Below are 13440 nucleotides of genomic sequence, written 5' to 3'. Positions count from 1 at the left end.
TGGACTATAGTCTAGTCTATAATCTGGACTATAGTCTAGTCTATAGTCTGGACTATAGTCTAGTCTATAGTCTGGACTATAGTCTAGTCTATAGTCTGGACTATAGTCTAGTCTATAGTCTGGACTATAGTCTAGTCTAGAGTCTGGACTATAGTCTAGTCTAGAGTCTGGACTATAATCTAGTCTATAGTCTGGACTATAGTCTAGTCTATAGTCTGGACTGTAGTCTAGTCTATAGTCTGGACTATAGTCTAGTTATAGTCTAGACTATAGTCTAGTCTATAGTCTTGACTATAGTCTAGTCTATAGTCTGGACTATAGTCTAGTCTATAGTCTGGACTATAGTCTAGTCTATAGTCTGGACTATAGTCTAGTCTATATTCTGGACTATAGTCAAGTCTATATTCTGGACTATAGTTTAGTCTATAGTCTGGACTATAGTCTAGTCTATAGTCTGGACTATAGTCTAGTCTATAGTCTGGACTATAGTCTAGTCTATAGTCTGGACTATAGTCTAGTCTATAGTCTGGACTATAGTCTAGTCTGTAGTATGGACTATAGTCTAGTCTATGGTCTGGACTATAGTCTAGTCTATAGTCTGGACTATAGTCTAGTTTATAGTCTGGACTATAGTCTAGTTTATAGTCTGGACTATAGTCTAGTCTAGAGTCTGGACTATAGACTAGTCTATAGTACTGACTATAGTCTGGACTATAGTCTAGTCTATAGTATGGATTGTTGTCTAGTCTATAGTCTGGAATATAGTCTACTATAGTCTGGACTATAGTCTAGTCTGTAGTCTAGTCTATAGTCTGGACTATAGTCTAGTCTATAGTCTGGACTATAGTCTAGTCTATAGTCTGGACTATAGTCTAGTCTATAGTCTGGACTATAGTCTAGTCTATAGTCTGGACTATAGTCTAGTCTATAGTCTGGACTATAGTCTAGTCTATAGTCTGGACTATAGTCTAGTATATAGTCTGGACTATAGTTTAGTCTATAGTCTAGTCTATAGTCTGGACTATAGTCTGGACTATAGTCTAGTCTATTGTCTAGTCTATTGTCTAGTCTATAGTCTAGTCTATAGTCTAGTCTATAGTCTAGTCTATAGTCTAGTCTATAGTCTAGTCTATAGTCTAGTCTATAGTCTAGTCTATATTCTGGACTATAGTCTAGTCTATATTCTGGACTATAGTCTAGTCTATAGTCTGGACTATAGTCTAGTCTATAGTCTGGACTATAGTCTAGTCTATAGTCTGGACTATAGTCTAGTCTATAGTCTGGACTATAGTCTAGTCTATAGTCTGGACTATAGTCTAGTCTATAGTCTGGACTATAGTCTAGTCTATAGTCTGGACTATAGTCTAGCCTATATTCTGGTCTATAGTCTAGTCTATAGTACTGACTATAGTCTGGACTATAGTCTAGTCTATAGTCTGGACTTATAGTCTGAATATTTTTCTAATTTATATTTAGTACTATACTCTAGCCTCAAGTTTGTAGTATTCCTTCGTATTTGCATTAACTTATGAACTTTATCTTAACTCTAACCCCTCAAAAATTGTTGTCCTAAACCTCTTACCAAATACTTCTACAGCAAAAAAAAAAAACTAATAAAATACCTTGCTTACTCTTCAAAACTAAACCGGAAAACAAATCATCCTTTAATTTTTCCTGGAATTATCCTGTATGATAATTTTATTCTTTTGTCTTGTGACCTTTGTATTTGGCGTATTTGTAGATAATTTTTTAAGATTCTCTTGAGGTATAACCGCCAACATTTGTTTTTTATCTTTAGCACGCTTACCGCTACCACCACCACCACCGGCAGCAGCAGCCATCAATTGTGTAGAAGTGGAAGAGGTAGAGGGTGGAGCGGAGGTATCATCTGTATGATGATTATGATGACTGGCGGCATAACGTGTTAAAACTTGAAATTTAGCAAAAAGTTTATTTTTAGTTTCACGTTCTTTGTCTTTAAATTTATCCAAAGGTTTGTATTTGGTCAAGGAGGTTGGATCGGTTAAAGGACACATTTCCATATCGTTAAGTTTATTGGAGGAGGGTTTAAGCATTTTACCGCCGCCGCCGCCGCCATGCATGGTGGTAGGAGATGACCATTCATATTCGGAATCGGTAAAGCAAGTGGTAGCTGAATTGTTGGTGGCCTGTAAAGCCAATTGGTGGGGCGTGGGTTTGTAGTAGCGTGCAGCATTAGGATTAAGGGATTGTTCTGTAAAGGAAGCAGAACTATTAGAGGTTTCATCGGCTAAATGTCTAAGCATTAAGGTCAATTTCATTTCATGCTGCCGTTGTAAAAGTACAGCATTGCGTTCTCCTTCTAAACGAGCCTGGCGTACGGCATTGGATAACACCCTCTCTTTCCATTCCCAGGCATCTTTCTCTCTTTCCAATTGCATTAATTGTATTTCCAATTTACGCGAGGAGTCTCTCAAATCTATAACCTTGTTAAAATATTTATAAAGTAAAGTGCGCATTTCCTCAGTGGACAATTTATTAAGGCGGGCCATAAGCATTTGCTCGCCTTTTTCTCTTTGTAGACGTTCACTGGTGTCAATGGATTTGTGGCCACAAATTAATTCATTTTTAAATTCTATGGCGGCATCAATGGCCTCTATAGCTTCATCACATTCCAATAGTTTACGCTCTTCTTTATGGCTCAACATTTTGTCTCGCTTTAATTTGCGATCCAAGGAGCATCTTTGCTCTAGTAGATGATCTCTAGTTCTTCTGAGATTACGTATTTCATGCCGCAAACCCTCTCGCTGCTCATCATCACGATAGAGATCTAGATTATCGGATTTTTCTTTTAAAACATGATCCAAATGTGAGATACGGGCCTGCACCTCTTTTAAATGTTTACCCTTTTCCTCAGCCAAAGGTGGGTGTTCGATTTTAACCAAGGCCTTGGAATTCTCTTTTTCCTTTAAAGATTTCATTTCGTTCTCTAAGGCCTCTTTAAGTTTACGTTCCTTTTTGATTTTCTTTTGCAAATCATCTATGACCTTTTTGGATTCATGCAGAGATTGCTGCAATTTCTTAACCTTTTGGCCACTTTCTCCTGCTATATGCTTAATAGAGGTCAAATCATTGAGTCTTTGTTCCAGGTGTGTGATGATGGCTTTAAGACGTTCTATTTCCTGTTTGTCTTTATGCTGCAGCATGGCTTTGGCCAATGACTTTTTGGTCTTTTCATATTCTGCCTCCAATTTGGCTCTTTTCTTGTGGAATCTTTGTTTGGCCGTAGTGCGCGTGTCACTGTTCTTAATTAGTTCTGTTATGATATTCTGTTTCAATTGCATGGTTTCCTCTACTTCCTTGATTTGTCTTAAGCGTGCTTCTATATCTGTATCCAATTTACGCAACTTCTTTTGTATCATATCCAAGGGAGAGTTGTTATTTTGTCTTAAGTTATTGGCCATATCTGTGGAGGAGTCCAGGAAGTCATCATTTGTTGTTTGCAATTGCTGCTGCAACTGTTGTTGATTCTGCTGTTGTTGCTTTACACCTGCCACTCTATTTAACATGGCTATTTCTGCACTTGATAGAGTAGCTCCCGGTTGTATGGATCTTCTCCTACCTCCCGTACCCACCGATTGTCTTCTTTCCTCCAACTCTTTCTCCTCTTCCCTGTGATCTTTTTTCTTTTGTTGAAAACTTTCTTGAGATTCCATTACTGCCTTGGGATGATTTTCCATAAATTCTTGATATTTAGTTTTCACCAGATTATCCGTTTTCATGCTTAAATCTTCCATAAGTAATTCGATTTTTTCCTCCAAATCAGGGCGTTGAGATTCTGAATCCGATTCATTGTCGGAATTTTGTTGGCATGAAGTTTCTGGTTCACTGTTGGTTTCTTCGGGCTCTTCGGCTTCTTGTATGGGTCCCAATTGTTTTTGACTGCGTATAACCTCATTGGAACTGAGGCACTCTTCGCATTCTTGTTTGAGAAACAGCCATTCCTCGATTTGTTCTTTTTCGGCCTCGTTTATAGCATTGGATGAAATGAGTCTGGGAAATGAAGTGAATTTTTTAATAAAAACAAAATATTTTACTTAATTCTATTCTAATATTTAGTTCTAGTCAGTTCAAGTTCAGTTCTAGGTCTAGTTCTGTTACAGTTCAGTTCTAGTGCAATTCTAGAAAATAGTTAAAAATACGTTTTTACTTACTTCGAAAACAAACCCTCTGCATTGGAGACCAATTTAAACCACTGGCTAGCAGCAAACTGTAAACCAAAATGTGAATCAGGCACTGGAGGTGTTAGACCAGCTGCTGTAACACCTCCTCCACCCAATTCCGGTAAAATACCCTCAGGCGACAAAGGAGTATTATCATCAGAGAATGTATTCATTACCACATAATTCCGCACACATTGCACTTTAAAGGCAAACTGTAGATTGCACAGAGTCTCATTAATATCTCGCTCGAAAGGAGAAACACACAATATGACCAGAGTTTGAGCACGACCGCCAAAAGAATCTTTCAACAGAGTGGTAAGAGTTGTTTGATTGTAGGGAATATTACCATTGGCATTATACATGAGAGCAGGATCAGTTAAAGTATTAACCACATGCTCCAGAGATTGTAAACCCAAATCCTTAGGTAAACTAGACGGCTGATCCAGAGAATTTAACATAAACAAACGTTCTGTGGCACATAGATCACTAAAGGAGGCGGTCGAAAGACGATGTTGTATTAGACCCTCTTTGGAAACCCATTGCTGTTCCAGAGTTAAAGTAAATAGTGTATGGGCCATTTCCATTTTCGAATTAGCCAACGATTGCAACCCAACTTGCAGCCAATGAAAAACATCGGCAAAATTCATGCAGTGGACATTGCCTACCCCCAACAAATCACGTATAACCTCACCACAAATCTCTACCCAGCCTATGTTGACAGCATAGGTACGTTCCGGATGATTGGTCATATGTGTGAAAATCTCTCTCACACAACGTTGCACTATACCCTGATCAGCTTCACTATAGGAGCAATCAAACCCATAACCATATAATGTATACGTCTTGCCGCAACCCTTCTGACCATAAGAAACCACTGAGGCATCAAAGCCTTCCATAAATAGACTAATCAAAGGAAATACTGTTTGGTGATATACTTGATTTTGAGCACAATTCAGAGGTAGAGCATGTGTTACGGGAAATGAATGCGGACCCACTTGTATAAGACCAGCCGCTATACCAACACCATTATCCAATGCTCCCATTACACCAGACATGCCATTATTAGCCATATAACCTGGTTGTGTGGCAGCCAAGGGTATAGTTTGTATACAGCATTTGGTATTTTTTTCATCTTCTTCCTCTTCATCATTGTCACAGCATTTAACATTACCATTATCATCCTGTTGTTGTCCTACAATGTCCTTTTCCAATTTTGTTGCTACTTCTTGTTGTTGTTGTTTTTGCAAACCCTTGGGGCAAATACGCACAGCAACTTGTATTGGTATTTCCATTTTCTTTTCTATGCTGCTTTTCACTTAATTAGACCTCAATGTTTAGTTTGTATGGTTATATTGTTATATATTGTTTAATGTAAAGACATTTTATTTATTTTTTGCTGTATTTAATTTGGTTTATTTATGTTTAATTGATTTGCTAAATTTTCTTCTGCTTACTCTCGCGAAAACAATAATTTTTTAGGTGTATTGATCAGTGATGATTTTTTAGGTATTTTTATACTACTAATGTTAGAAAAGTAAGTATATTTAAAATTGAAATTTTTAGAAACAGGAGGGTCTGGCGGAATGGAGTATTATATGTAGATAAAATTGTTTCAGAATATATTGATAGAAGTAAGTAAGTAAGTAAGTCAAGTAAGTAAGTAGTAAGTAAGTAAGTACGTAAGTAATTTTTAGTAGTAAGTAAGGAAGTAAGTAAGTACGTCGTACTAGTCGTAGTAAGTAGTCATTCATTAGTCGTAAGTAAGTAAGTAGTCAGTCGTCCGTCCCATCCGTCCGTCCCGTCACGTCCGTCCGTCCGTCCGTCCATCGTCCGTCCGTCCGTCCGTCCGTCAGTCCGTCCTCCGTCCGTCCGTCCGTCAGTACGTTCCGTCGCCGTCGTCTTCCTCGTCCGTCCGTCCGTCATCCTCCGTAGTTCCGTCGTCGTCCGTCCGTCCGTCCGTCCGTCCGTCCGTCCGTCAGTCCTCCGTCCGTCCGTCCTCCGTCCGTCCGTCCGGCCGTCCGTCCGTTCTTCGTCCGTACGTAAGTCAGTAAGTCAGTCAGTAAGTACCTTTTGAATAATTTTCGTACAAAACATCGACCTTTCGACAAAACATCGACTTTACGAGATATGTTCTAATTTGAATAAGCCAACAAAAAGACTTATTAATGGTACAGAAATTTACATGATGAATATGTCTTAATATTATTTTTTAATATTTCTTGATATCATATTTTCACCACTGTTGGTGGCGATTTATACGAGTTTATTTGTTGTATCGTAAACGTTTTAAAAATTAAAACTTTATTAATTTTTTTATTTTTTTTTTTTTTTTTTTAATTTAAAAATTGATTTCGGGATTTTTATTATTTTTTCAAATAAGTTAAAGAGTTTCTTATCGCGCTTTCAACCCCAATTTTTAAATAAATTCACTGTAATGTATTGATAATTTTCATACTTAAAAAGTTATTTATCTGTTTTTGTGTTCTTATCTCACAGTGCTTTGCTCTATGTAACAAAAATGGTACTTCAAGAAACAACTCTGTCATACGACACTTATAAATACTACCAATTTTAGCAACTGTGCTGTTAGAACCATTATTTTTCTTCTTTATTTCACAAGCGCCTGAAAAAATCGCGTGCCAATTAACGCGTGTTTTTTAATAAATTTCTCCATTTAAATTGAAGATAAATACGGAAAATTTTCATAAAACACAGAAATTTATTAAATTTTTAAGAAAACAGAGCTAAAAAGACACATTAAACATGTCAAAAAGACGCATTGAAGTTGGAGAAACCTACACAAACAAGGTGAAAAAGTAAGTATCTGAAACAACGAATGAACGAAAAGAAACGAATATATTATATTATAAACATGGCGACTAATGGAATTTTTCTTTTGGGTATTTTTTAGAGAAGAAACAGCTACCTCTTCGTCGGGAGCAGCAGCTTGTTTAGCGGCTAGTGGCACACCAGGCAGTTTAGTGGGTTCTCTGGCGAAGCCACCCGGCACCATGAATCCCTTTAATTTGAAGCCCTATTCGGCACGTTTTCAACAATTGTACAAGAAACGTATAACATTGCCGGTATTCGAATATCAAACAGATTTCATGCGCCTGTTAAATAATCATCAGTGTATAGTGTTGGTGGGTGAGACAGGTTCTGGTAAGACTACACAAATACCCCAGTGGTGTGTGGAATATGCTGTGTCCAAGGGTAAGAAGGGGGTATCCTGTACCCAACCTCGTCGTGTGGCTGCTATGTCCGTGGCCCAACGTGTTTCCGAGGAAATGGATGTTAATTTGGGTGAAGAAGTAGGTTACTCCATACGTTTTGAGGATTGCTCCTCACCCAAGACTTTGCTGAAATACATGACAGACGGTATGTTGTTGCGTGAGGCCATGTCGGATCCCATGTTGGAACAATATCAGGTGATCTTATTGGATGAGGCTCACGAAAGGACTTTGGCTACTGATATCTTAATGGGTGTTTTAAAGGAGGTTATTAGACAAAGAAATGACTTAAAACTAGTGGTGATGTCTGCCACTTTAGATGCTGGTAAATTCCAGCAGTATTTCGACAATGCTCCCCTCATGAATGTACCCGGTAGAACCCATCCAGTAGAGATTTTCTATACCCCTGAACCGGAACGTGATTATCTAGAAGCGGCCATACGTACTGTTATACAGATACACATGTGTGAAGATATAGAGGGTGATATCCTAATGTTCCTCACTGGACAAGAGGAAATCGAAGAGGCTTGTAAACGTATTAAACGTGAAATAGATAATTTGGGTTCTGAGATAGGGGAACTCAAGTGTATACCTTTGTATTCCACCTTGCCACCTGCTTTGCAGCAGCGTATTTTCGAACCAGCACCACCACGCAGTGCCAATGGTGCCATAGGCCGTAAAGTGGTAGTTTCCACAAATATTGCTGAAACTTCTTTGACCATTGATGGTGTAGTCTTTGTCATAGATCCCGGTTTTGCCAAACAAAAGGTCTACAATCCTCGTATACGTGTGGAGAGTTTATTAGTTTCACCTATTTCAAAGGCTTCGGCTCAACAGAGAGCTGGTCGTGCCGGTCGTACTCGCCCCGGAAAATGTTTCCGTTTGTATACCGAAAAGGCCTATAAGAACGAAATGCAAGATAATACATATCCTGAGATTTTGAGATCTAATTTGGGTAAGTTGTACTTTTTATATTCAATTACTTATTAACTTACTCAGGACCGGTTTTATAACTAACACTAAGGAAGGCTATTTAAACTTAAGTACAATTTCTTCCTTTAGGAAGCACTGTAAATAAATGTCGGAAAAGTAAAAAAAAAAATCGGACACATATGACATATTCCATTTGTAATCTCTATAATGTAATTTCCAGAACCTATAAAGTGTACATATTCTGATTCCTTATAGATAGCGGAGTTGATTAAGCTATGTCCGTCTGTCTGTCTGTACGTATGTTTGTTGAAATCAATTTTCTGATAAAATATGTTTTCGAAAAGTTTTATGTTTAAAATCAGCAAAATCGGTTCATAAATAACGGAGATATGAGCAAAAAACCGAGACAACCTCTGAAAATATCATTAACAAATTATGCTTAGACAAAAATAATAGTTTATTATTAATAAACAACAACTCACATTATCATACGGTAAATTTTGTTCTTGTACACGATTGTTTATAAAAACAAAACAGAGCATGAACAGATTACAAATCAAGCTGTGTGTTGTTATTAGCTAGAAACATGAAATAAATCATGTATAGCCCGGAGTAAATGAGAACCTATAAAAGGGTACTTTTTCGTTTTTCAAAAGGTACGGGAATATAGAGCCCGGAGCAAATGAGATCCTATAAAATGGCTCTTTTTGGTACTTTTTCGTTCTCCAAAAGGTACATTTGAAGTTTCTATATAATTGAATCTAAGAAGAAGAAAATAATTATCAACAGCCCGGAGAAAGTGAGAACCTATAAAAGGGACTTTTTGTACTTTTCGTTCTTCAAATGGTGGAGCACGGACTAAATGAGAACCTATAAAATGGGACTTTTTGGTACTTTTACGTTCTCCAAAAGCTAATTTTTGAATTTTCTATTACATTAAAACTAGAAACATAAATTTATAGCCGCACCGAATATGAAATCGGCTTTTTCCGATTTTATGAGCTTTCACGCTTACGTACTTCTTACGAACGTACGGACGTACTAGACGGACTGACTTAGGCCGGACGGACTTACGGACGGACGACGGACGGACGGACGGACGTACGACGGACGTACGGACTGACTACGGACACGGCCGGACGGACGGACGGACGGACGACGAAGACGTACGACGACGGACTGACGGACGGACGGCGGACGACGGAGGACGGACCGACGGACTAGACGTACGACTTACTGAAGACGGACGACGACGACTTAACTACTTACTTACTTACTTACTTACTTACTTACTTACTTACTTACTTACTTACTTACTTACTTACTTACTTACTTACTTACTTACTTACCTTACTTACTTACTTACTTACTTACTTACTTACTTACTTACTTACTTACTTACTTACTACTTTACTTACTTACTTACTTACTACTTACTTACTTACTTACTACTTACTTACTTACTTACTTACTACTTACTTACTTACTGACTTACTTTACTTACTTACTTATTACTTACTACTTACTACTTACTTACTTACTACTTACTTACTTACTTACTTACTTACTTACTTACTTACTTACTACTTACTTACTTACTTACTTACTACTTACTTACTACTTACTACTTACTTACTTACTACTTACTTACTTACTTACTTACTTCCTTACTTACATTCATTCTTCCAGGCACTGTTGTTTTACAACTAAAAAAATTAGGCATTGACGATTTGGTACATTTTGATTTCATGGATCCACCTGCACCCGAAACTCTTATGCGTGCCTTGGAACTTTTGAACTATTTGGCTGCTCTCGACGATGATGGTAACCTAACTGATTTGGGTGCAGTAATGTCAGAATTTCCCTTGGATCCACAATTGGCCAAAATGTTAATAGCCAGTTGTCAACATAATTGTTCGAATGAAATTTTATCAATTACTGCTATGCTGTCGGGTGAGATTAACTTTATTTTTATTTTAACTGAATATTTTAAATTTATTAGAAAAAGTAGGGTTAAAATGAAGCGATTTAGGTATAATGAGAAGTTAATTCCATACAAAATGTTATATGAAAGAAATTGAAAAGCTTTTTTAAGGGAAAATATTTATTTATAAGAAATCTATACTTTAGAAAAAATCTCAGGATTTTGTACGTAAATCTGCAAGAAATTAATCAGTTACCTTAAAGGGAAAGCTTAAAATTACAATTTATAGTAGGCCTTTGAATAGGAAACAGTTAAATTGAAACACATCTACATTCTTTGCGTTATAATCATAGCTTTGTTCGAAGTTGCGTATATTGATTGGCTGATAGGTTTAATAATTACTATGGAGAGTAAAAACTTGTATTTTTAAATATTTTTTAGCAAAAATCTGCTCTTTTAAGCTTGAAAGTCTTCTTTTCTCTAATCCTTAGTTTTAGTTAAAATGCAAAAGAAAAATTTCCCTTTATTTTAGAATAAACATTTGTCTTTTGCATTCACCACTGAACCTTCAGTTTCAATAGCGTTTAAATAACAGAAACACAAGTAACATTACAAAAATCCTTAAAAAAAACTATTGTTTCTTAAACTTTTAACTTAATAAAAAATCTTAGTTACTTGTGACTTTTTTCTTAATTTTAAAAAGAAACCGAAAAACGTTCTTGAAACTCTTTGCTGAAAAACAAAACCTTTACAAAACCTCTTCCTTTTATTGAAAATTTAGTTGACTTTAGCAGTGTTTATTCTATTGTTTATCATCACTATTTATAAAGAAATTCTTAAAAAAACAAACACTTAAGTTTTAAACAATGAAAATGCTCTTAAACAAAAATTCAACTTGTGTCAACGGGTAAATGGTAAAATATTGTTGGTTTGCTTTTGAAAAAATAAACTACAAACCAAATACCCCCAAACACAAAATGCTCTTCTTTTGTTTTTATCTCGTAACCATACAAAATAAATCTAAAAAAAAAAACAATTGTGATGATGATGACAACCCCACCAACACCACAGTACCACAATGTTTTGTAAGACCCAATGAGGCCAAAAAAGCAGCAGATGAGGCTAAAATGAGATTTGCCCATATTGATGGTGATCATTTGACTTTACTCAATGTCTATCATGCCTTTAAGCAGAGTAAGTAATTGTTTATTTTCCAAGCAAAAGAAAAAGTTATATTTCCTTCCTTCTCTTCCGCACCATCAGGCAGTGAAGATCCCAATTGGTGTTATGAAAATTTCATTAATTTCCGTTCTTTAAAATCGGCCGATAATGTGCGTCAACAATTGGCACGCATTATGGATCGTTTTAATTTGAAACGCAGCAGCACAGAATTCACTTCCAAGGATTATTATGTCAATATACGCAAAGCCTTAGTACAAGGTTTCTTCATGCAGGTGGCACATTTAGAGCGCACTGGTCACTATCTTACCATTAAGGATAATCAAATAGTACAACTGCATCCTTCCACATGTCTGGATCATAAACCCGATTGGGTTATCTACAATGAATTTGTACTCACTACTAAAAATTATATACGTACCGTTACAGATGTTAAGCGTAAGTAAATTGAACATCATTTTAAACTTAAATTTAATATATTTAATAATATCCCTCAGCTGAATGGCTTTTAACTTTGGCTCCTCAATACTATGATATGAATAATTTCCCTCAATGTGAGGCCAAACGTCAATTGGAAATGTTGCAGCAACGACTGGAATCTAAACAATATCAAACCGGCTTTTAAACGCACTTTTATTTTGCAGTTTTTTTTTAAATACTTTTATTAAATAATATTTCTTTTTTATTATTAAATATTATTACTTTTATACGTTTTACGTACATATATAGTTTTTATTTTTATTATATAAGTTTTTTTGAATGGAATAATTATAATAAAACAATAATATATAGAAAAAAATGTCTAATGCCTTTAGACATTTTAAACCTGCTATTATAAAACTTTCCATTACACTGAAAAAAAAGGAAAATAACCAACCGAACTAATTAAAAGTTAATATATAGTTATACATGTGTATTTAAAAAATAATAATTAAAAAACAAACTCTTAAGAATTTTAAAAACGAGTGTGTGTGTAAAGTGTTTTAAAAAAGTGTGTCAACAATTAAGAATAAATAGTAGTAAAACTACTTGTTTATTTTTACAAACGCAATTTCTTCTTGTTCTTAATAAAGTGGCAGTAAAAAGAAAAACAAACCATCAAAATCTTTAAAAGACTTTGAGGGAGATCTTCGCTTTTTATGCTTTTGGAGAATCACAAAGTGATATTTCACTGTGACCTGGGTATTACAACAAAGTAAAGAATATCGGCCTTCATTATTAGAAGAAGGTATTAATGGGATTGGATATGACGATATCTGTTGATACCAGACTTCTTAAAGGCTGCAGCTCTTTCTTTGTAATTACATAACGCACTGTGGTTTTATCTTTAACAAAGTTAAGGTCATACATACCATCCACAACATAAATAATGAAAATCGATATGTGGAATCTGAGGAGGAATCGCAGTCTGTACAGTTTATCGTTACTCGAATAAGATCAAAAGTACTATTCGCCTCAAATGTCCAATTAGTGCTTGAGGTAACCTACCTAAAATTTCAACAATCTTTGGATACCTTCCAACGTTCACGTATCCCACAGTTTTATGAAATTGTCTTAATTGGATTATTGCCTTCGATAAACATAATTAAACCATTCCTCTAATATCCTCGTAACAAGACCAAGCTGGAATCGGTAACCCGAAAAATGGACGATTAATTTTTATTATTTCCCGCTAATCTATGCTGACTCAAAGAAACCGTAGAATTTATTAAAAATACAGTTCAAAGAGCAGACTCGCAAAACAGGATCCATTTCAAGCTTCTTAAACTAATTATCGTCCAATAACTTCGATATCGTATTGATAAGTATGAACTATCAAAGGAAATGGAAAGTTAAGCTTGTAGTACGAAGGTATATGAAATAGTGGTTAACATATCTGGATATATTCTAAGTCTCTGAATTCATGGAATCCGTCTTTTGCAACCTAAAAGCTCACTCTAACGTCCAAGCAGAGGGAAAGTTCCATGAAACT

The 13440-nt window shown here is 35.8% G+C and overlaps 2 protein-coding genes across 2 annotated transcripts; one reads left to right on the top strand and one right to left on the bottom strand.

Moving 5' to 3' along the window:
• Positions 1-1355: 1355 nt before the first annotated feature.
• LOC119607720 (kinesin-like protein costa) lies at positions 1356-5688 on the bottom strand. Its single transcript, XM_037961799.1, has 2 exons — positions 4194-5688; positions 1356-4032 (listed from the first exon to the last, which is right to left on the bottom strand). Exons 1-2 carry the CDS (start codon positions 5492-5494, stop codon positions 1665-1667), a joined length of 3669 nt encoding a protein of 1222 aa, XP_037817727.1. The 5' UTR covers positions 5495-5688; the 3' UTR covers positions 1356-1664.
• Positions 5689-6771: 1083 nt separating this feature from the next.
• On the top strand, positions 6772-12407 carry LOC119607721 (putative pre-mRNA-splicing factor ATP-dependent RNA helicase PRP1). The gene is made up of 6 exons (XM_037961800.1): positions 6772-7018; positions 7114-8387; positions 10055-10318; positions 11361-11483; positions 11553-11906; positions 11966-12407. The coding sequence occupies exons 1-6, from the start codon at positions 6966-6968 to the stop codon at positions 12091-12093; spliced, it is 2196 nt and encodes a 731-aa protein (XP_037817728.1). The 5' UTR covers positions 6772-6965; the 3' UTR covers positions 12094-12407.
• Positions 12408-13440: the final 1033 nt, after the last annotated feature.

This window comes from Lucilia sericata, unplaced genomic scaffold (genome assembly GCF_015586225.1).
Source record: "Lucilia sericata isolate MDLA Ls3-8-SP2 unplaced genomic scaffold, ASM1558622v1 Contig000736F_arrow, whole genome shotgun sequence".
NCBI lineage: Eukaryota > Metazoa > Arthropoda > Insecta > Diptera > Calliphoridae > Lucilia > Lucilia sericata.
This window is presented reverse-complemented; position numbering and strand designations above follow the sequence as displayed.

Coding starts and splice junctions, on each gene's coding strand:
- LOC119607720 (XM_037961799.1), bottom strand. CDS start 5,494: ATGGAAATACCAATACAAGTTGCTGTGCGTATTTGCCCCAAGGGTTTG. Junction 4,033..4,193: donor GCAGAGGGTTTGTTTTCGAA/GTAAGTAAAAAC, acceptor TTCATTTCCCAG/ACTCATTTCATCCAATGCTA.
- LOC119607721 (XM_037961800.1), top strand. CDS start 6,966: ATGTCAAAAAGACGCATTGAAGTTGGAGAAACCTACACAAACAAGGTG. Junction 11,484..11,552: donor CTATCATGCCTTTAAGCAGA/GTAAGTAATTGT, acceptor CCGCACCATCAG/GCAGTGAAGATCCCAATTGG. Junction 11,907..11,965: donor TACCGTTACAGATGTTAAGC/GTAAGTAAATTG, acceptor AATATCCCTCAG/CTGAATGGCTTTTAACTTTG.